The sequence below is a fragment of the Parasteatoda tepidariorum genome, chromosome 7 (assembly GCF_982258835.1).
Source record: "Parasteatoda tepidariorum strain Cologne lab strain chromosome 7, Ptep-v5.0, whole genome shotgun sequence".
In the NCBI taxonomy this organism is placed as follows: Eukaryota; Metazoa; Arthropoda; class Arachnida; order Araneae; family Theridiidae; genus Parasteatoda; species Parasteatoda tepidariorum.
Genome location: NC_141761.1, coordinates 75,763,947 through 75,789,297, shown reverse-complemented (window position 1 = coordinate 75,789,297; position 25,351 = coordinate 75,763,947). Strand labels below are relative to the sequence as shown.

Sequence of the window (25,351 nt, the reverse complement as noted above, 5' to 3'; positions counted from 1 at the left end):
AAGTAGCTGTTAAAATTTCCACGCGCTGTTATATTCTGTGTTAAGTTAAAATGAGCAAAACATTTCCTACACTTCAATCGCTGAAAAATAGTTGAAAAAACTTTTAGTCCACACAGATTTTGGGGAAGATAAGAGTTCAGTGCTTTAGTTAAAAAAAGTTTTTTCTCAAGCTACGTATTTCCAGTGCGACAACGGATTGACATATTGACATTTAGAAGATCATGTTTAAAGCAAGTCGCGTCTTTAGCCAACTGGTCCGCTCTATTATTGCCTATATCACCACTATTGCCCCGAGCATAAGAAAATGAGTTTCAGAAATACCAAAGAAGGTAAGTAATTGAATCAAATGAGGAATTAACTTCTATAAGTAATACTATATAAAAATAAAAAATAAGTATAAAAGATGGTCGGAAATAACTATTCAGAACAACCAACAATTATAAAGTTGACAGACGAGTCATTAAGAAACAACCTTACAAATTATCTTGCATAAATAATAAAACCCAAAATACATTGTTTTGACTTTCGTTACATATGACCAATTTGAATTTGAAAAAAAAAAAAATTATATATATATATATATATATATATATATATATATATATATATATATATATATATATATATATATATATATATATATATATATATATATATATATATATATATATATATATATATATATATATATATACTCTCGAGAAGTTGAAATGTCATACCATACAACCTGATAAATCCTTCTTTTTCACCTAAAGTGTTCTTGGCCACGCATTTGTATGAACCAAAATCATCTACTGTCAGGCTGAATATTTTGATTTTCATGTTGATTTTATAACCATCTTTCATTTCAGATATGTCATATTTCTTGTTGTTGAGCAACATAATACCTTCACTTCGGATCCATGAAGTAAGTGGCGTTGGAGATGCTTCTAATCTACATTCTAATACGACATCGGATCCTGATGCAGCTCCAACTAGTTGATTTGGCACTCGAATTTTAGGTTTAACTAAAAAGAAATTAAAACTAAATGCAAAGTAACACAACACATTAGACTCTCATATAAATTAAGGTTAACTTGATGATGTACGTAATAAATATTTTGTCGATACGAAAGGTTTTACTCTGGTTCTATGATGAGGATATAGGACAAAATAAATAAGGTAAAATATGAAAAGAATGCAAATCTTATTTAAATCTTATTAAAGGGGGGATTGTAAGAAACAGATGGGATTGGAAGGTAAAATTCTTGACAGAATAAATATTTACTAAATTCTGAAGAATTTATTCCGTCAACTCACTTTAATACTTGATATTATAGGAAATTTGGTTTAAATACATGATACAAAGCATTGCATCAAATCTCTTAAAATTGACAACACTAATTCAAATCAAGACTAAAATCATTACTATTATTATTATTTCTCTCTCTCTCTCTTTTTCTCACACATACACTCTTTCTAAGTATTGTAAAATACTTTCTAAGTATAGAAAAGTAACCAAAAAATATTTAGAAAATATTTAAAAATGGTCAGAAACCAAAACAACGAAAAGATATAAAAATATAATCAACAAAGAGATATATACACAAAAAATTGCCTTCGATATTTTATTAATATAGCAAATTGTTTAAACATTAAATAATTTACTCAATATATTTTTTTAAAATTTTTCTACTGTTTATTGAATTAAGTAATAACAAAAACGTTGGAATGAAAGTTATATTTCTAAAAAGATTTTATTATAATTTAGTAAACTGTAACATATGAATCTCAAGTTGCATGTGGCTGCTTTGTGATATGAAGGGAGCATTTCAGAAGAAGCTATAGTAATTACTTCTAAAACAAATTGCTTCTGATAACATCACTAATATAAATAACATGTAGCTGTGTTAACATCACGAAATTCAGCACTGACAAATTTTTCACAGTAATAGCAACAGACATATGGTTTGTAACACGTCGTTTCTCAATAATCTGCAATATGTTAAAAGAATGTTGAAAATATATCTACTGTAGTCATCTCTGAAATGGCTATACATAATATCTGAGATCACAGTAACACCATAACATCAACGTCATAACATCTTTAACATTATAATATTAATTTAGTTATTAGTGATATGAATTATTTTCATTAGGGTCATAATTCATCCTCTTGGTTAAATCCTATTTTAGCCTCACTGTGTAGTTATGCAAAAGAAGTCTACAAACTATCTGCATTTATTAGTTTTGCATTTAAGTTTGGTCGAGCAATACATTATAGTTATATTATTCTGACAGGGTACCGTTTAAGTATGAAGAAATTGGCAGTGAATATGTTTTGTTGTACAAATTAAATTTCTTTCAAATAAGAAAAAAATATTAATTGAAGTGTTTGAATCAACTGAATTAAGGAAGAACACATGTTCATGATGAAGAATGATCTGAACAGCGTGCTGTCATGAATGGGAAGCAATGGATCATCCACCATACAGCCCTAACTTTGAGTCAGGTTTTATCTGATTCAAACTTTAAGGAATTTAAGGTGGAAATCACTTTGAAATTGATGGCATGATGAAAGGAACTATTACTAATTTTACGGTCAGGAGGTAGAATTTTTTCATGCTAGCCATGCATGCATCCAAAAGCTAGTGCCACGACTTGACAAATGTTTCAATGTTAATGGTGACTATGTAAAAAAAATAATATTATTCATATTTTGGTTTTTGATTCACAAATAAAGTTTCTCTTATTCTATTTCAAAACAGTTCTTATTTGAAAAACTATCCTCATAGTTGTATACTACGTAACCGTATATTTCTGCCCTCTATATTTTATATAAAAAGGAATTAAGTGAATCGGTATATGCCATAACTTCTGACTAAAAAATTTCTCCAAAATGAAAAAAACAACAACAAATATTTGTAAAATTTTAAGAGATTTAGAGTTACGCAGAGGTTGAGATATAATTTTCATGTTTCTAAGAATTCAAGGTAAGTTGGAATCGTTGGAATCAGCCTCTCTTGTTCTTACAAGAAAGGTTAGTTTTGTTTTATTTAGAAAGACCAACAAATTATCTTCTATTTCTAACAGCGTGTAAACTGTTTGATGGTTTTTTAATTAAGTAATAGAACAAGTGGATTAAATAATAAATACGTAAATAGAAGTATTTATAATTGATTACTTGAATTACTTACAATTTACTTGCAACAATATTCTTTTACTAACAGCTGGAAGCACTCCATTGGAAGCAATGCACAAGTAAGCACCCATATCCTCCCGAGAAACTTGACTTATATTCAAGAACTCTCCTTCTACTCTTAAAGCTGAAAATATCAATGTGCTTATAATACCATTTTTGCATAAACATTTCTGTATTCAGAATTGTAGCAATAATATAATCAAAATTTTAAATAAATTAAACTCCAAAATAGTTATCTCTCCTGTGAGCCAACAAAGTTTTTACCACTCTTAAATACTCCATTACTATTATTGCTTTTTAGTGTGGTTCTGCGCTTCTTGGATAAACCAAGCATATACGTAAACTTTGACTTAAACAGCTTGCCCAAGATGAGGATTATAAGCAATCATCTGTCCATTACATAGTTGGAATTCTAATCGTAGGTTTAAGTTTTCTGTGAAAATTAATCAACATATCCATGGAACTTGATTCTTGGAAATCATTTTATATTTTGAAAAATTCTATTAATTCAGTAATTAAATTTTCCAGTACTTCTTTGGAATCCATTTTTTATTTAATGGTTAGAAATTTATTTTATTTAAATTTCGTTATTTTATGAAACTGCGGTTCTCTCCGTACTTCTAACACATCAGTTTGATTTTCTAGTTCAAGCATGCTTCCCACTCTTCATAATTTTTCTATGTTTGGAAACTGAAGAAAGTTCTAAATTAAAGAACCGAAACTATTGTATGTATATTTTTATGGCCTGCAATTTTTTGAGTCATATTGTTTAATTTTATTTATGCGTGAAACGAAGTATAATATTTGTTCATTTGGAAATTCACTTATGTATAAGTAATTGTATGTGTATCTTCATAATTCTAACACGCCGGCCAGGTGGCCGAGTGGTTAGCGTGCCTGACTGCAAAGTCAATGGCTTTGGGTTCGAATCCCGCTCTGCGCATGTATATTTCTCTCTCTCTGTTGTCTTCTGATGCGTGAATGTATGAATTTGGCCCATCCTATGAACAGGTATTTGTGGCAGTGTGGCGTGGGTAATGGTGCTCGCCTCCGTGACTTTCACAGGTGCCCACTGGGTAACGATAAATGAGCAACACTTCCGGCATCTTCTAAGGCAAGGAACGAAAGTTCAGTGCCTGACGTTATTAAAAAAATAAAATAAAAATAATAATTCTAACATTTTTTAAAAGAATTATTGGATCAATCAGGATTGAAAAAGAGTCATGGTTTTTAAAAGCAGGCGCTTTTATACTATAAGAAAATAACGTATCTGCTTTTGATGGTTTGTTTATGGGGCATAATAAATTTTATTGTCTTTATTTTTCAAATCAAAAATATGAAACAAAAAAAATTTATAGCGTCTACATAAACTTTCTTAAAATGAAACTCCTATTAAGTATCCATCAGTAACTGAGTTCTGAAAATATAAAACGACGGTCAGAAACTAATTGAATGTAACCTCTGTTATTAATTAATAATTTTACATTTCTCCAAAGTTAAAAGTAAGTATGGCTTAGATAAGCAATGTTTTTGAATTTTAAATATTTTAACTTTTCTTAATCCTTAATTTTAATTTTCAGGTAAGCAATAAATGTTATAAGAACTTATACCTTTGCAAAACACACACACCACATGCATATATATATTTAACCGATTGTGCAATCTTATTTTTAGAATCACACATGGAATTTTATTTTATTTTCGCACTTAATCAATTTGAAGAGATTTTCATTTAATTAAAACACTAAATAATTAAGTGGCATTTGAAATGATTAATTTTGGAGTTTTCGCTTAATCAAATGGAACGCTAATGACTTTTAACGCAATAGAATGCGGGGACAAAGCTAAAATAAATTATATCACCTTTCATTTTGAGAAGTATTTGGCTTTCTAAAATTCAATATTCTTCAATTTAATCGTAAGGGTTTATATTTGCATTGAATTCTATTAATTTTCAACGGTAGGAAATTTTGAAATATGATTAGTTTGTACTCGTATGCCTCTAGAATCTTTACTTACTGATAAGGAATAAGGTTACCCACTTACATCAGCTCGTCTCATGCCGTTTTGAAATTAATATAAAGTAGTTATAAACTGTTAAATAAATGCTAGAAATATCTAATACTTGATTCATTCTTCTATTATTAAAGTCATATTATTAATATACACTGCAGCGTAGTAAACGTCTAAACTGGCAAAATTCATTAATTAAATTCAACAATATGCAATTGATCATAACTATTTGAGCAAAGCATTGTTTTGATGCATGATGTCGAGTACAGTGCAGCAAAAAAAGGGTATCACCCTGAATATGTTTTGATTTATTGATAAAATCATTATAAATTGTTCGAGAGGGTATATACAGTACCGCTCAAAAGTATCAGTACACCTAGAAACTTATAAAAAAATGGCAAAATTCAAAGTGTCATAACTTCTTTAAAAATGATCAAAAATGCTTCTGCTTTAGCTCATTTTGAAGCTTAAAATCTCTACTTTTATGTACTTTATTTGTTTTTAATTATATATTTTGCAACTATGTACAATTACACTATAAACAATCATAGAAAATTGTCTTAATTTTTTGTGAAGTTTGACGCGATGTACGGGCACAAAGGGGTTAGATATTGTTAATTTTCATTATACCATTGAAAAATTTGGACTTTTAGCTTTCATTTAAAAAAAAAACTTCAAAAAAACATGTTTTTTGACGAAGTTATTGTCAAATAAAAAAAAAAGGTTTTTTTTCTGAATTTAATGATTTTTCAGCAATTATAATGAATTTTAGTGTAATTATTATATGATATGAAAATTTTTTAATTAAAATAAATTAAAATTTAATATTTCTCGATAATATTATTTTATAATTTATTATAATAATTTTAACTTTTTTTTTTTTGGAAAATATAATAATGAAATAAGAATCAACGTTTACAATTTAATATTTTGAAATTTATTTTTTCGTATTTTTCTCAGAAAAAATTTGAAAACAAAAATGTATGTACATTCCTATTATATATTGAAAACAAAAATGTATGTACATTCCTATTATATATTGAAAACAAAAATATACATACATTTTTGTTTTCAAATTTTTTCTGAGAAAAATACGAAAAAATAAATTTCAAAATATTAAATTGTAAACGTTGATTCATATTTCATTATTTTATTTTCCAAAAAAAAAAGTTAAAATTGTTATAATAAATTATAAAATAATATTATCGAGAAATATTAAATTTTAATTTATTTTAATTAAAAAATTTTCATATCATATTATAATTACACTAAAATTCATTATAATTGCTGAAAAATCATTAAATTCTGAAAAAAAACCTTTTTTTTTATTTGACAATAACTTCGTCAAAAAACATGTTTTTTTGAAATTTTTTTTAAATGAAAGCTAAAAGTCCAAATTTTTTAATGATATAATAAAAATTAACAATATCTAACCCCTTTGTGCCCGTACATCGCGTCAAACTTCACAAAAAATTAATACAATTTTCTATGATTGTTTGGAGTGTAATTGTACATAGTTGCAAAATATATTAATTTAAAACAATTAAAGTACATAAAAGTAGAGATTTTAAGCTTCAAAATGAGCTAAAGCAGAAGTATTTTTGATCATTTTTAAAGAAGTTATAACACTTTGAATTTTGCCATTTTTTTATAAGTTTCTAGGTGTACTGATACTTTTGAGCGGTACTGTATACCTCAAATATATTAATTAATTAGAGCTTATGATATTTTAAATTACAAAAGGAAAGCTAAAACGGACTTTCTCTGAATAAACATTTGTTTTATAGTTTAAAACTACTTTATATTAATTTCGAAACGGCATGAGGTGATAATACTTGTTGGTAACATTGCTACTTACCAGTAAGTAATGATTCTAGAAGCATACCAGTAAAAACTAATCATATTTCAAAATTTCCTCTCGTTGAAAATTAAAAGAATTCAATGCAGTTATAAGCCTTTTACGATTAAATTAAAGAATATTAAAGTTTACAAAACCAAATATACTTCGTGAAATGAAAGGTGAGAGAATTTTTTTCAGCATCTAAGGATCAGAAATTCACGGAAAAAATGTATGTTTATACACCGACGTTTTTGTGTCTGATTTCGTAACTTTGAATATCGTATGCACTAATTAATTAATATGTTTGAAGCCACTTCCTCCAGATATTAGGAATGAGTCCTCGAATGTGAACATCCGATCATTGGATGAAAAGTTATTCAGGGTGGTTCATTTTTTGGCTTTATCTCTCTCTCTCTCTCTCTCTCTCTCTATATATATATATATATATATATATATATATATATATATATATATATTATATATATATATATATATATATATATATATATATATATATATATATATATATATATAATATATATATATATATATATATATATATATAATATATATTTATATATATATATATATATATATATATATATATATATATATATATATATATATATATATATATATATATATATATATATATATATATATATATATATATATATATATATATATATATATATATATTTATATATATATATATATATATATATATATATATATATATATATATATATATATATATATATATATATATATATATATATATATATATATATATATATATATATATATATATATATATATATATATATATATATATATATATATATATATATATATATATATATATATATATACATAAAACCATTGTATGATTTCTTAAAACTATTTTAAAACGTTATCTCAGTTTAAACTTTAAATTTCTAAAATAAGCTTTCAGTTTTCTCACCAGAGTATTTTCTTCCTCCATAAGACCCTAGATTGATGTCTTTCCCATCTTCTCTCCTCCATGTAATAATAGGTTCTGGGTAACCCGAAGCCTCGCACCGTAAACTTACTTTTGACCTCTCCTCTGTAACTGTATCCGAGCTTGTGCCGGTCTCGATTATGGTTGGAGGCACTGCAAACAGGTTATAAATGTTATTTTCTCAAAAAAATATTACAGAATTATTGAACGTTATACTTTATTGAAAAATACATTAAGCAGAAATTCGAAAATAAAATATGATAAGAAATAAGAAAATTGCTTTTATTTTCTTTTTAAAAAAAAGTCAATGGAAATGTTTAATTACAACGCATACGTATAATATCGTGATATTAAGTATTCATATCATAATAATTTATTACATATTCAACTTAGTCAACAAAAAAAACCTCTGCTAAGTTTAACACAGTAAATCGTATGTTAAATAACGTCATTGCATTTTCGTATAGAATGTGATTCGTAAAACCAACCGAAGCTGAAATTATTCTGAGAAGAATCTTAGGTTTGTCTGAATTCTCGTAATCTTTAACACTTTTCGCTAAGAATTTAAGTATGTTCTTCAAAATTTAAAAAAACTTTGACCAATAATTATATGGTGGGATATATGTAACACATAAAAACTGTTTAGGGATTTAGGGAGAAAAGAATATTTAATTTATACATTTAAATGTCTTGCTACTTGGTTATATACTTCTGGGGTACTAGATAACACTATCACTTGAATTGCAGAAGGATGATTAACGTTTAAAAAGGAAAAATAATCCAATCGAAGGAGTCCTATCGATGATGAAATGACCATACATTGAGTTAAGACTCATCAAAAAGTTCAACTTTGTTCTCGAAAGGTTGAACGAGAGTTTGAATTCAATGAGACATTGTTTATATGTCTGATTAAGAATCGAGTAAATGTTTAATGTTTCGTTATTAGCATATAAACTTATAACAATATAAAATATATTATTCAAAACAAGCAGTTTCCTTTCCAAGTAAGCCCTCTGCAAATTGTGTATAATTATTTAAATATTTTTTTTTTTGGGGGGGGGGGACAGTTGTTGATAGCAAATTTTTTAATCCTGAAGTACAATATTTTTGTAAAGTGACAGTATTTAGGTAGGGTGTAAACTATCACTGGTTCTAAACTATTATGACGTAGCAGGAGATTAGCCTTCATTCAAGTTTATTCTTAATATAAGAGAGCATATAGGAGTACGGACTCAATGATTTATGACAGTTTTTAATTCTGATATTTCCAAAAACCTATGGGATATTTTGAAAATAATGGAAATTTTTCTTCGAGTCTATTCCAAATACTGCTTTTTTTCAAGTTATAAGACTGCTCCTGATAATGATTTTCACTCCTAATTAAATTATCTTTCATGTCTAAAATCAGTTATCTTCATAAATAAATGTTATATTATGGTGTTTTGATGAAATTTATTTAAATTGGATCTCAAAAGTGTTTCTAAATGCTATTACTGTTGTTTTTGAATTTGTGAGTAAAAAAAAATGCACTGCTTGTAAAAATTTCCTGCAAGAGACCGGAAAATACTACTGAATAATCCCCAAAAATTATGTTGAAAAAACTTGATAAGCAATTTTTTACAGTATTTAATGAATTTGTTCATAGAGTAAACAAATCATTTGTTGTTCATCGAAAACACAAAAGTCAACTACATATCAGTAAAGAATCAGTATTCACGTCTTTAGGTATTTTACAACCATTTAATAAATGTTATCAGTATTTCAACAACCACGTTGAAATATAATCTAGAAAAATATTCTTATTTATCCATAGCAACTCTATTTTAGCGTTCTTATGGTTGTTGTTTTTTCCCATTTAATATAATTTTGAGAATTGTACTTGTGAAAAAAGCTATAAAGACAAAGACTTTATGTAATGACATAATAATTCGTCACTGCATAAACTAGCAAGTTATTTTATTTTTCTAGCTTTTAGGTGTTATAAAAGTGATTGTATAAAGACGATAATAATAATAATCGTAAATTTGATATTCCAAAAGAAAATTGTTATCTTCATATATTGTTGCTCTTCATCATTATGATACATTTCTGAATTTTATGCATTATCTTAGATCTAATGGGAATTCTTAGCTAGAAGAACTATTTTCTAAATTACTTATCTATTTGCCAAATGATCGATTTCGTAAATGACCCGGACATAAATGATTGAAAAAAGTAATTTGAACAATTTATGAGAAACTTTCACTGAATAGTTTTTAGAAAGATCCTAGAACTAAAAAAAGGAGTTCAAGACATTTTGTGTAATATTGAATCCGGTTCATAATGCAAAAAAAGATAAATAAATAGATAAATTAAAATAAAATTGAATAACCAAAATATGTAGAATTGCTGAGATATTGTAAAGATAATTTAAAGTAAAGTTGTTCTCACGGAATTTGATGCAGATTTTATCATTTTAATTATAATTTTCATAACGGAAAAAAAAACTCTGCATTTGCAGTTTATTTATTGTTTTCCTTTTATATATTTCCAATTTTATGGTTATTTTAATAGAAACATTACCGATCGCTATTTATTGAAATTTACATTCTACACAACTGTTTTATTTTATACTTTATAACCGGTGTTGAGCAGTGACCCAATTTTAAATTTACGATTATCAAGTATCAACTCAGTAGCCTCGAAATTATGAACCGAATCCTGAAGACAGGAAAACGACTGGATTAAGCATAAGGACAAACCATCATTTAAAGAGAACTTTTTGTTGACTCTTTCTCGCATTTGTCTTACATTTAGAGGAAAAACCACAAAAAACCTCACGGTTAGCCCGATGGTGAAGGAATTCTAACCATTATCAGTCTACCCCAGAGAATATTTTATACAAGCTCTGTGGATGGTGCCAGCCAGGAGCAGAATTCGTATCGACCAGCTAATGCTGGGATTTAAACCTGTGTTCCCTCAATTGGAAGGTGAGCTCTCTATCCGCTGTGACACCACGACAATGACACAAATATTTGCTACTGTCTCATCTACTTTATTCATAAACTCATACTTATATTTCAAAGGAAATAACTAATAAGAAAAATAATTTTATATCGCTTCAATGCTAGAAGAAAGTATCAATTCTCCCTTTAACTTTATTATCCCTAACAAAAATCAAATCAATTTTTAGTAATTTTATCACTTTTCATGCATCATATAAAAATAAGTAATTCATAAGTTTAAAATGATATTTTTCTCCTGTGATTTTTCAACTGTATTATAAATAAGTATTTTTAAGAATTTAACATAAATTCCAAACTTTTCTCTTTTATTTTCAGATAAATATTTAAAGTAAATATTACTGAATTTTCAAGAAATTCATATAAAATTATAAGAATTGTAAGATACTTTAATAAATTAAATCATGTCACGTATTTTCTATTAAGGGTATTTAAAAATGTTCCCTATTTTAATTTAAGTATCCCTATATGTGTCGTAAGTAAAATATACGACCTTATGAAACTTGCTTACTAAATAATGACGCTTATTGCTCACAAGTAAAAAGGTAATATATCGCTCATGGGCTGCAATAGCGGCACAACTAAAAAAAATCAAGTTCTGAGATAAGTGGGTTTAAAGTTTACAGTGCTTAGCAAAATGCATAAGAAATGCTTTAGTTTGCTTAAACAAAGATTACTTTCAAAATTGAATTAATGAGTTGAGCTAGTATTACTGCTGAAAGAATGTGCATTTTCATATTTACACCTGTTCTTAATTCATAAACGTGAGTTTTTTGAGTTGTGCCACTGTTTCAGCCCATGAGCGATATATGGTCTTCTTAGAACTGGTAGACCTAGGTTTTTCTTGATTCAGAAATCTATAATATGTTAAGAAATTTTGGAAGAAGAATTATATGAGAAATCTATGGATACTTTAAAAAATTAAATCATGTCACGTATTTTCTATTAAGGGTATTTAAAAATGTTCCCTATTTTAATTTAAGTCTCGCTGCAATAGCTGCACAACTCAAAAAAATCAAGTTTTGAGATAAGTGGGTTTAAAGTTTTCATTGCTATGCAAATTGCAAAAGGCATGCTTTAGTTTGCTTAAACTAAGATTACCTTCAAGTTGAGTTATGAGTTGAGCTAGTATTGCTGTTGAATAAATGTGTATTTTCATATTTACGCCTGTCCTTAGTCCAAAACGCGTGTTTTTTTAGTTATACCACTATTGCAGCCCATGAGCGATATATGGTCTTCTTAGAACTGATAGACCTAGTTTTTTTCTTGATTCAGAAATCTATACTATGTTAAAAAATTTTGGACGCAGAAATCTATGAGAAATCTATGGACCTATATAAACGATATAAAGAAGATAATAATTAATATTTTCAATTTAAAATGATGAAGCTGAAGCTGTTTAAGTGCTAAGAATTGTATCATGATATTCATAAAGTAAAAAGATTACAATGTCTAGAACATGTAAAAAGAATGAAAATCAAACCATGCAAAGAAAACATTTATTACAGAAAAGGAGATAGTCCAATATTGAGGTTGAATTTATGAAACTCGAGTTTTCAATCAAGATCAATCATTGTTTGCGGACTTCAAGTTTCAAAAGTATGCAGTGTAGAACACATTATTGCATCCATTTTTATGTTAATAACATTAAAATATTGACCTTAACTTAAATTCCGTAGGAAAGAAGGAAGAAAATTTTTATAAGCATGCATATGTTTTCATAAGAATATTTTTTTAAGTAATGTTTGCATGAGAGAGTTGTATTTAGATGGCATTTTCAAAACGTGCATGAAACTTTATGCTTTATCACTTAGTTACAGGTTTTTATGCTGATGTTAATATATATTTTATGTTTAATATGTTTAATATATGTTTAATATACGTTTAATATATGTTTAATATATGTTTAATATATGTTTAATATGCTGATGCTAATATATATTTTAAAAAAATAATTTAGTTTGTGCTTGGTTAAGCTTAGTATTTATTTTTCTCTCCCTACAACTTGATGCAATATTTGCAATTATTTTTAAACTTTACTTCTCATTAAGACAAACAATGGCCTTTTTGAAATGTTGCAGATTATATTTATTTGAAATATTTCCTTGGTTGTGGACTTGAAGTTTTGAAAACTAGTTATGAACATATTATTGACACTATTTTTATTTTAATAATAATAAAATGTATATCCGCTGAAATTCAGTGGGAAGGAAAGAAAAATTTTTTAAATCCATACATATCTTGTCATAAGAATTTTTTTTATCTGTCCAGTAATGTTTGTATGAGTGAATTGTATTTATATATCTTTTCAGAGAAGAGTAAATTTTGCCTTCGAACTACGGATTTAGTTAGTACTAAGTTTAGTTCACGTATTGCTGATGTTTAGATGGATTTAAAAAATAATATAGTTTATGCTTTAATAAATTAAGCATTCATTTCTCTTCATCTTAAATTTCATGCAATATTTAAACTACATTTTTGAATAATGCAAACGATGTTTAACAATTATTAGCAATTACTACAATTACATATAGATGGCGTCACTAATATAGTTGTGCCTTTTAATTTTTGTATCTGAATAACACTAAAAAGATAATCGTTGTCTTTCCGATCCTCGCACTCTCATTGAACAAATATCATTTACATAGAGAAATTATGCATCTAGTATATTTTGATGTACTGAGATTAAAATCAATAAAAGTTATAATAAAGTTTAGAATCTGTAAATTATTTATCTATATCTTACTTATCTCCATTTATCTTTAATTTTTATTTTATCATCCTACTGAACGATGTTATCTTTATATTTGATAATTTTCTACTAATGTTTTTATTATTGTTATTATTTTTATATAATGTTAGAAGCTAACAGTGTTAATACTGTGTTTCTCTATTTTACTATAAAATATTCCTATAGTATTTCCTCATTGCACAACATTTTGTGGAAATTTATTAAATTACTTTTTTTTTAAATATTGAACAATAAATAAGTCTTAGTTATTTTAACATTATATTTAAAGCACAATTGTGCCCAGCCGATATATATAATTTAAAAAGCAATTAAAAATACCAGTTTAAAATAGTAAAGCAACAATAGAAATTGAATTTTTCTCATTTTCTGTAATTTATCTTTGGCGAAAACAAGGCAAAGAATTTTTTCAAGTTATCAAAAATTAAATACGAATATAAAATACAAACTTGTGAAGTTATAATGGTAGCTGAGCAAAAATAAATGCGTTTGAAGTTCATTCCAATAAAATCGAGAACTTAATCTGTTTGAACTTAATCAGCGTTAATGCAATGAGATTTTTTTAAATAAATGATAAATTAATTATTTTTATTTTTGAATTATTGATATTAACCGGCGTTTCACAAAATTATGGAAACCCTTCGATACAAACTACTTTTTTACATGTTTCTCAAGAAATATTAAGAAAATCATTTTATAATTTTAGAAGTGTTAAGGATATGTAATTTCTAAAACTTATTAATTAAGTTTAAAGCTTTTAGAGATTTGAGGGAAAGACAGTAAATTACGAATAAAAATGATTGTTTCTGTGCGTGCGCAAGAAACATTTAATTTTTTTCACCAATTTTTCTCTTAGTTGTAGTTGGTAAGATGAGCAACATATATATATATATATATATATATATATATATATATATATATATATATATATATATATATATATATATATATATATATATATATATATATATATATATATATATATATATATATAAAACCATTCTATGACTTCTTAAAACTACTTTAAAACGTTTTCTGTGCCAGGCCAACAGGTACAAGAAAAAGAGGACGACCAAACCTAAGATTTTCAGACTGCCTTGAAAAGGACCTTCAAATTTTAAAGATAATTAACTGGAGAACCTTGGCTAAGGGAAGAATGTCTTGGCATAGCCTTGTTGAGAAGGCCAAGGCCCATCCTGGGCTGTCGTGCCAATGAGAAGAAGAATGTAGTTGGTAGCATAAAAATAACCAATTTGAATATCTTGCAAATTTAAAAAATTGTTAGCAATTTTCCTTGCAGTTTTTGCATTTTTTAAAGGAAGGGTGTTGTTCTGAAAGGTGTAAGTGGTAAAAGGTGTTTCGAGAAACTATTTTTTACAGTCTTGTGATAAAGCTTTTTAGAGAACATTATATTTTTTCTTTTACTTTTAACTTTAACAGAAACGAGAGATATTAAAAATCTAGAGAGATAACCAGAGAAATATATAAATTAGCTTACTACTCTTTGCAATACAAGGTATAATGTAACTGTTTAAAGCAAAAGACAGAGAGAAAAGAACTTAATTAGAATATTTTTCGAACAAATTGGAATTTGAAGAGAAAAAAATCATGTTTAGTTCGCACACAAAATTTCTTATGAATCTCATCAAATTTATCTCAGTTGCTACACTTATTTGTGCTGCAGAGTAACCCGTATGGTATTTTTTACTACAGACTAAAGAGTTCATAATTCTTGTATGATATATGGGCCTTTGGATGGGCACTTTTTTCCTTTCCTTCACATAATTAATATAAAATTTCTATTTGCTTAAACCTTTGTGAAGCAATATAAATTGTAACGTTAAGTGGGATATTATAAGCAGTGGTACTAGATCAAGTTTAACATTAAAATGAATTTCAAAAAGTTTAAACCAATCACTGAATAATGTTAGAAATGATCAAGATGCAAGATGTCTCTGTTTATTGCATGTTTTCTCTATTGCTGCAGAATAATGTCATAAATGTCGATTATAATAGACCCTTTGACCATGCACCCAAAAACATAAACTTAATTGATAAATATTTAATACAGCTACAAGTTTTTGTGTCTTGCTAGATGCTCATCATCCCTATTTTTAAGTATTTTAGAATGAAACATTATCTTATGTCAGCAACAGCATCGATTTTGGTGCTAAATATTTTTTTATCATCTATATGCTAAGGGTAAACACATTTGTTTTTGAGAAGGGATTTGAATTTTATTTTCATTCTTCAAGTTTACATTGAGTATAAGCTTTATTACTTTGTTCAGTTTAAATTCAAAGTTTTCATATTCTTACAAGGAGAAAAAAATTCTGGTACATAAAACATTCATTTAAAATTTTTTTCTATTCATATCGCAATGGTTTTCCTAAATTCTGTTTTCTTTTTGAATTTTACTTCTGATTATCACGCATTTAGTAAAAAATGCATAACTGAGAAGTGAATTAAACCGAAAAAATGGTTTTTATGTCATGCTCTAAGGTATGGTCATAAAATTACCAAATTTTACCACAGTTACCAAATCATATCACCTATTAGAAAACTATATTTTACTGTTTGTTATATGGTATGGTATTGGTGTTCCTAAAGTGCTAGTAAAAGGAAAAATGTTAGCCAATTCTGCAAGTTTTTATCATACTTTTTTCAGTTTGACTTGCCTATTCTATTGATTAAATATACTGAATGAGTTTCGTGAATGTTTTACATTTTATTGAAAAAATCTTTAAACTTCAAAACTGAAATTTTAAATCTATAAAAATTATATTCATTACGATAACATACTATGTACTAAAAAAAAATTCACTCTATTGCTTCGATTATTACTTATTATAAATTTTTATTGAAAAGGCGTAGAAGCATTAGAATCTGTAAATGTAAATTATTAGGATTTGTAATTTAGTTTGGTTATTAAAACTTTCATAACATTATATTACGGTATTAATTTTTAAATCACTTTGTTACACGTGTTTGGTGTAATAAAAAAAGAAACACGCCATTCTATAAATTAAAAAAACACCAAATGCATCAAGTATTTAATTTTAAAAAATTTCTTGTGAAGTATTTTTTCAGTTTTGTAATTCAAGCATAATACTTAAAGAAAACGATTGTCAGAATTTAATTTTTTATGTAGACTTAGAAATTTTATTTTATTTTTAATTTTTTTTTAGTATTGATTGCAAAATGTCAATATATATATATATATATATATATATATATATATATATATATGGGTGATTCCCACGAAACATGACAATTCAGACCAAAAAATTTCTTCAAATTTAAAGTCTTCAGAAAAATCTAACAATTTTTTTGTACACTTCTTTAGTTACACTTATTAATATCTTACAGACAGCAGTTTAGTTATTGACATTTGCTCGAGAAAAAAAAATGGAAATTCACCAAATCTTGACTGCCAGGAAAATGACATATTGCTTTAGAAGTTTAAAAAACAGTCATTTTAAGTTAATAGTAAGTAACTCAGCCTAAGCCTTTATGCTAGATGGGCCATAAATTTCTTAAATTAATTCTTTTTATTCACTGTAGAAAGAAACAAAAAAAATTTTGTTGCTGACATATACAGAATAAAATTGTGTATAATAATCAATCAATAAATAAATAAAATACTTTGATTACATCCAAGCATATTACAATCATACATAAACTTGGTATTAGGTTAAAATTTGCGTTCCCCCTTTACAGTATTAGCAGTTAAAAGGAATTTCTGGTAACACTTCAATGTCCTGGCATTCATAAGCCAGGAAAACGACAACCAGGATAATGACAAATTCGCCATTTTATAGCATATGACTTTACTTTAATTTAATATTTTGGCCAAAGACGTTTATTTTCGGCAGAAAACAACAGGATTTCTTAAAATAACTCAGATAAATCTATGTAGCTTATGTTATTTATGATTTCAAGAAGCCATGATAATGAAGACATAAAAACCTACTCTCGTTTGAAAAAGTTTTTGAAATAGATTTTGAGTCAAAAAATTGGTTCTTTATTCATGCAACAAGACATGTTCAGATAGGAGAGTATCTAATCAATCTATTAGCATAAGATATAGATTGCTGGCGCTATCTATTTTGGTTATAAATCACTAAATAAAAGTAGCCAGGAAAATGACAGATTTTCATGGGACAAGCAAATTATTGACAGAAAAAATTATTTTAAACGAAGTTTTAGTATATAATACCCTCTACGCATATTTTGGAAATGCTTACGCAGGTTAAGATAAAAAAAATAAGATTTTGAAAAATTTATGGGAAGTTTTGAAGCTAGTTATTATTGGAAATATTGTTTGGGACATGCCAGGAAAATGATATTTTAATATTCAATGAAACTTTTTAAGTATTCAAAACAGTCAATGCTAGTGCAAAGTCATTTTAAAATGCTAACAGCAATGCTATTTATTAATTTTTTTAAAAAAAAAGTTCTTTTAGTATTATAGTATTAGATCTTGGAGCAAGGGACAGTGAATTGACATGTTTCGTTCGTCATGTTCATGTTCGTGTATATATATATATATATATATATATATATATATATATATATATATATATAAATATATATATATATATATATATATATATATATATATATATATATATATATATATATATATATATATATATATATATATATATATATATATATATATATGGAGAAGAGATGTTAACGAAAAAAAAAAACTAATCATCAAAATACTATAAAAAATAACGAAAACATAACTTTCTATTTAATACATGCGACGTGGTATTTTTCGTATGTATCAAGAAAAAGTGACATTTACTAAATATTTATTTTAAAGTTTCAATAACGTTTAAGTTATAAAATGGTGCAATTCATTTATATTAGCTGAATATTTAAGTTTTATTGAATTTCATTTATTGAATCAACGAAGAATTAGCATTAATATTAAAGAAGTTTATTCTAATTATTTACATTTTAAGTACAGCAATTTGATCTAATAGTTTCAATTTTTAACTATTTTTAATTTTTGACGCAAAATAATAATGCAAACAGATTTGATGAGTAATAATTAAGTCTAGTTTATAATGGATAGAACTATTTCAACCTAGCAAATATCAAATATATTTTCATTATAAAAAAAAAATTTGAATGAAATGTTTCATATTTCTGTTAATTTAAAATAATAGTTAACGTTGTATTTTTAACTCAGGTTCGCTTTATGATAAAAAATATCGAGCATGATCTAAATTTAATTATTGCTGGAATATATATATATACGAAATTAAATTAACTTTTAGACGTAATTTCCATTAAGTTAATCTGTAACTTAACCTTCTTTTCCTTAAATACTTAAACTTGTAAATTTTAATTTATACTAACATTACCAATTTGATTACAGAATTTTGTTACATGATATTTTAACATACTTTTTAGATTGTCTGAATTATTCTAACAATTTTGTACTTTTTTTAATAAGGAAAGAACGCATGATTTTGAAAAAAATGATAAATGCTCCAAAAATATTTAAAAAGAAATTATACTTTGACAAATTAATAGCTGATTGTTAAATGCTTGAAATATAAATATATACTTCAAAGCGCTAAATGTAAATAATGAGATAAAATTTTTTAAAAAATTTGCGCTCACTAATTATTTCTGATAACTAAACATGTTTTGATGAATAATTTCTCCAACAATAATCTAAAACGATTTTACCATTAATTAAAATCGCAGTAGTTTGCCTTATATTCTGATTACTTTTTCATTTATTTAATTTTTGCATTTCCATTTTATTTAATTTTTACTAGTCTCGATTTTATCAACTTCATAAAATTTTAAGTTTCAACTGAATTAATTTCAAACCTTTAAAATTTAATCAATGTTTTTTAGCTATTTTTTTCTACGATAAGCATTTAGATAATTAAAACTGAAAAAGCATTTAAATATGTAGAAATTTAAGGCAATTTAAATCATTTAAAATACTCATTTTTAAAAATTGGCTAGAAATTTTAATAAACAAAACAATAACACTATTTAGCTTAATAGTCATCGACTAATCGAGAAAGCGTTTTTAGAAATTATTTGCATAATAAAATAATTGAAAATAAATATTTGCATCATGAAATAATACAGAGAAATTAAATATTTTGTTTTAGTTTGCTTAATATTGCAAATATTTTTTTTCATAAGATACAGACAGAAAAAGAAATTTTAGTGACTCATTCAACAATCAAGCTTTTTCAAATTTTATACAGAACTCATATTCCTAAATTTATTAGACTTAACTACTGGACATTATTTTAGTCGAATTTATCACTTACTTTCGAAATATTTTTCGTTAAGTGCTAATAAAACGCATATACTTTTACCTTTTCCGTTTAACTTCAGTTTCATTACCCGTGTTAGGAAAAATACTTTTAAGAAGGACTAAATTGTTATGTAATTTGTAACAAAATGAGATTTCAGACAATGTTTATTTTTTTTTTCATTTGTTATTTTTTAATTTATTTTCGTCGAAAAATTACTAAGCTATTTTAACTGGATGTTATTAGTTTAAAAAATGATATTTAAAATCTATAAAAGTAGCACAATTTATTCGTTATGCTGATAATTATCCCCTAAATTAATTTTTAAGAAACTTTATATCTTTGTACAATAATGTTTCCACCAAAAATTTGCGTTTTTTGGAGTAAGCTTACAAAGAACTTTATTTAAGGTAAACTAAATTTTTTGCTGTGTATGTAGTTATATTTATTTACTTTTCCCCTGTTATAGTTTTACTTATTTATTTATTCTATTTTGGTCTGTTTTTTACTGACAACATAAATTTTCATGCCCATTAGAGCCAATTTATTGCATCATTGAAAAAAATATTTTGCTTAAAATCTGGCACATTTCAGTAGTATACTTGCTCTAATTATTTCAAACAACTGTTATTTAGTCAATTTTATTTAATTGTATTGTGATAACTACAGTTCTATTCTTAAAAATTTATTTAGTTTCGACTCAACACAAAATACGGTTGCAACTACTCGCCAATTTACCACAGCTCAAAATTAATTATTTTAAATTTGAATAATTTTAATTAATTAATTAATTTCAATTCAATTTAAATAATTTCTTAGTTTGTAGTTAAAATGTATTCTTATCATAAAATTTTAATTCTTATTTAAAAAAGAAGAAAAGAAGAGGAAGAGAATGGAGTGAAAGGAAAAGGAAGAAAAAAAGGAGGTGAGGAAGTGAAAGATTAGCGATAAAACAAGGAAAAGAAAAGAGAGAAAAAAAAAGAAAGGAACGAGAAGAAAATAATTTTAAATTTTCATTAGTTATAGATATGTTTATTTACAAAATAATATACATTATGAATTGTTAAAAGAGGAAATTAAACTGGTCTTCATTTTCAACAGTGCAAAATTTCAGATTAATTATAAAAGTTAACACAATCCCCAAAGGAGGCTTTTGCAATACGATCTCCATTCAACAGTTTCTTTTTAAAAACATATTTCACAATACACCCCCAAAAGAATGTTAGTGTCATTTCTAAATTGACTTAAATCCTTTTTATTCCAAGTCTACGTCCTTACCTCAATGAAAGCATTTTTCTTACTGTCTTTTTTGTATCACCATGGAAAAAAAAGAGAAAATATATAGTCCGGCTAAAAATCAAACATCGAATAAAAACCACGACCTCTTTCTTTTCCTCCCCACACCCTTACACTTCCCTCTCGTCTCTATCGTCTTACATCCAACTTAACCACCCCTCCGTTGCCTACTCCCCTCTCCCACCTTGAGGTCCGCTCTATCAGAAAATTAAACGAAACGGTTGGTCCGGATTGAAGAGCGACCGTTTCTCCTTATTTGCGAAAAAAAATGCCAGTACTTTTTAGCTCCTGCGTTGAGAATGAGAAGAGTGGTAAAAAGCGGTAAAAAGAAAGGAGGAGGCAGAAGGGACGAATAGGTTCGAATCGTCTTTTAAAGAATGGAAGGTAGTCACGAAACACTTAGTAAACGCGCGAGAATTCTGTCTTGAGAGAGGAAATGTTCTTAAGCAGACGATTTTTAAATTTTAATATCTTCTTATTACGTGCGGAATTTAAGTCTATAAACAACATATAAATAAATGTTAATTAAGTGAAATTTACTGAATTATCTGATTTTAAATCCGTTTCATGGCAAATGCAAAAAGGCAAAAAAAAAATTATCTTTACAAGAATATCTCAACATAAGAGGCAATTTTCCTTAATGGCTTACGTGAACTCATGCGCTAGATATGGATTAGACAAAGTCGTTGAGCTTCCTAGAATGTAATTATAGTAATGTGAAACTCGAGTTTATGAGAATTGATGATAGGATAAGATTGTACATTGAATAAGACTAATGCAACTTCAATTCAGTTGTATTTGGAAGTTGTATATTAAAAATACGACACCTAATTATATAACCTGATTTATACACTTTTCATTGCAGGGTTTTATTTATAAAACATGTAGTATTTCTGAATAAAGCATGCATTTCAACCTATACTTTGAAAATTGTATTTTCAAGGTAGAGAATGTGTCTTAATGAAAACATCTGTATTTCGTATCATGCATAATTCATTTCTTTTTTAGAAGAAAAATAACAGATACTCATTGCTTAATAGATATTTTTTTACATTAAATGATTGCTTAAGAAAATTTATTTAAGCAGTGGAAATAAAAAATATTTCTACTTTTACAGCAATAAAAATATTTATAGAGTTTGGGTTATGAAAGTGCAATTTTCTTTTCTGAATGAAATTGCGTTTTATTATTCAGACCTAAAACTAACTGAATGGCTCTCAATAAATGAAATCTAGTTACAAAAAGATATAGCTAACGAAAAATAATGACAAGCTCTAAGAAAGTAAGCAAAAAATTCCCTAAAAAAAGTTGCGATTTGAAAAAAAAGTGGGGAGTAGTGGAAAAGAAGAGCATTTGTATGTACTCCTCAAAAATGAACTAGATAAAAATATATTATCCCGAAGAATGTGTGGTCATCAGGTTGCACTTATATTATTCTGGACAGTTCTGATTGCATTTTGATAAAACAAATTCTTTTAAATGCATGCATTGTAGTAAAAATTTCTTGATGGAATTCCGGTAAAAAATACTGGCTCTCAAGGTGGAGGTACATTTTACCGTAAAATCCATTTTCAGTGGAATTTTGTTACGTAACAAACAAATATGATATACCGAATTTTTTACGGTAATAATTAACATGAAATTAGTCTAAATTAAAGAAATATTATTATTAAGATAATGGTACAATATTTTATGATAAAACTGTTTTTAGGGTAAAATGGATTTAACGAATGATGCTCCCAAAGTGCCGGAACTTCTTACCGTAATTTTATCTGGTTCTTATAATGTAGGGCGAAATAATTAACGATATTAAGAGTTAATGAAGAAAAGGACAGGTTATTTATTTAAGTATTTTTTTACGCAATAATGAATTGCATTCAGAAAGAGGTGGCGATAATGGTTGCAAATTTCCCAGATATTTCAGTTTATAAAGTGCATATACTTGTTTTGAAATTTCCTTTTTTTTCATTTTTCTCGATTCATTTAAGCATTATTAGCCAAATCGTTATATTAGTTTGCTTTTATTTACTTTAGTTTGTTTATAAAGCAATGAATTTTGAAATCTCTATGTTTTATACACATTTTAAATTTTGGTTGGAACTCTTCTTGCCTTGATTAAAGCTTCGATTTTATCCGGCATTGGGTCAATCTCTTAATTGTATATTATCATAGAAATCTAGTTAAAAGGGTTATAAGGTCATTTAATACGTTATATAGAAAACGCTAATGTTTAGTAATGAGTTGCGCTATATACTATGCCTTATTCAGCTATGTACTTAAGTTGCATTATGTAGAGCAAATTATTATGTTTAACAATATGCTCAGATTAACAATATGTTCTTATAATACAATATGTTCTTTCTGATTAACAATATGTTCTTATAATACACAATGTATGTTGCGAAATCCCAGAATAAATTATCTGCTCTGTAAAAAATTTCGGACCAATTTGCGGTAACAAGTAACAGCCATTAAGGGTACATCATCCGCAAAATTCATATTGATCGGGAAATTTTTAAATTGCAAACTTTACAGCAATATTTATTTAATCAATTCATTGTTTTTAGAGTAAATGCCGCTGTAAAAATTACGATATATCTCAGGTTCCTTTATCAGTAAAACTTTATTGTAACTTGAATCGGAATTTTTTACAGTGTAGTCCCGGTATTAAGTTAAAGACCTTCTCCAGATATATTCTCCAGTTACAAATACATTTAAAAAACAATTCATTAATTTTGAACTTCTAAAAAAAACTGAGAAACACCATTTGTTAGTTTTTGAATATAATCTATTTTATTTAAGTGTTTATAAAATAAATAAACATTTAAAAGAAAACAATATTGCTTTAAGAAAACAAAATATTCTTACCCATGACATCTAAATACCCTAATTGGCTAACCATTGGTTCAGTATTAATTTGACACATGTAATATCCTTTATCTTTTTCATCTACTTTGCTGATATGTAGGTTCCACTGTAAATTATTATTCGTCACTTTTATTCTTTTATCTCTTGTAATAACATGCTTGTGTATAGAAAGTAAGGTCTGTGTATCCATTTTAATCCAAGCAACCTAAAACATTAATGACATTATTCACATTTAGTATGTAATATAAAATATTAACATGAAATATTAAATCTAAACATGAGTGTACAATGATGTTCTAAAGAAAATTTGTAGTAAAAAGTTTATATAAAAATAAAAACGGCATCTTCCCTTTTTGAAATATTTGATGTATGTTGATAATTAGTTATTAATTAATAGTGTATGATTGATATAATTAGACTCACAGACGTATTAATTACAGTTTCTTTGTCCTCGAGTAAAAGAAATCTAACAAAAAGGGAATAAAGTGAGCGTAAAATAATGTACAATGTGCGTATATTAAGTTTCATATATGTAAACTTTCATAAAATAGTCCATAGAGTTTCATAATCCCTTTATTGACAAAATGAACTAAATATGGAATTGAACAACAAAATATGTACTTTTATAATAAATTTCAGGCTTTATCATCAGTTTTCATAAACTCTTACGGAGTATGCTTTACAAGAAAGGTATCACAAGAATCAGTCACCAGACGCATTGATTCTTTTGAACTCTTATATATTCCACCACGTGTTAATGAAATAAAAATACTAATTTGTTTAGATGTATTTTTGCCATATGAATATAATTTTTTGGCACTAAAACTCCAATTTATTTCGAAATTAGAAGCTTTTGTTTGCTTCTTATTTTTATTGCCAATACAATAGCAAATCCAATATATATATTTTTAGAAATTCAATACTATTCGTTAACGATTTTTATGAATTTCTTTTCCTATTGTGGATTTTGGAGATTAGATTTTTCTAATTATTATTATTATTATTAAAGTAATATTATTTTAACATATATAGAAGCACTGAAAATTAACACGATACTTTTTCAAATTATTTTACACAATAAAGCTATCAGCAAACATATTATATTTATTTCTTCTAAA

The 25,351-nt window shown here is 26.3% G+C and overlaps 1 protein-coding gene across 2 annotated transcripts in view; it reads right to left on the bottom strand.

The window, feature by feature from the left end:
• LOC107449399 (lachesin-like) overlaps positions 1 to 25,351 on the bottom strand; it is a 207,838-nt gene that overhangs the window by 15,093 nt on the left and 167,394 nt on the right. For both annotated transcript variants that reach the window (XM_016064909.4, XM_016064910.4), the window contains exons 3-6: positions 24,234 to 24,438; positions 7,999 to 8,169; positions 3,177 to 3,305; positions 720 to 1,007 (exon numbers count right to left, since the gene is read on the bottom strand). In XM_016064909.4, the coding sequence (XP_015920395.1) occupies positions 720 to 1,007; positions 3,177 to 3,305; positions 7,999 to 8,169; positions 24,234 to 24,438 (793 nt within the window). The remainder of the gene's footprint in view (positions 1 to 719; positions 1,008 to 3,176; positions 3,306 to 7,998; positions 8,170 to 24,233; positions 24,439 to 25,351) is intronic.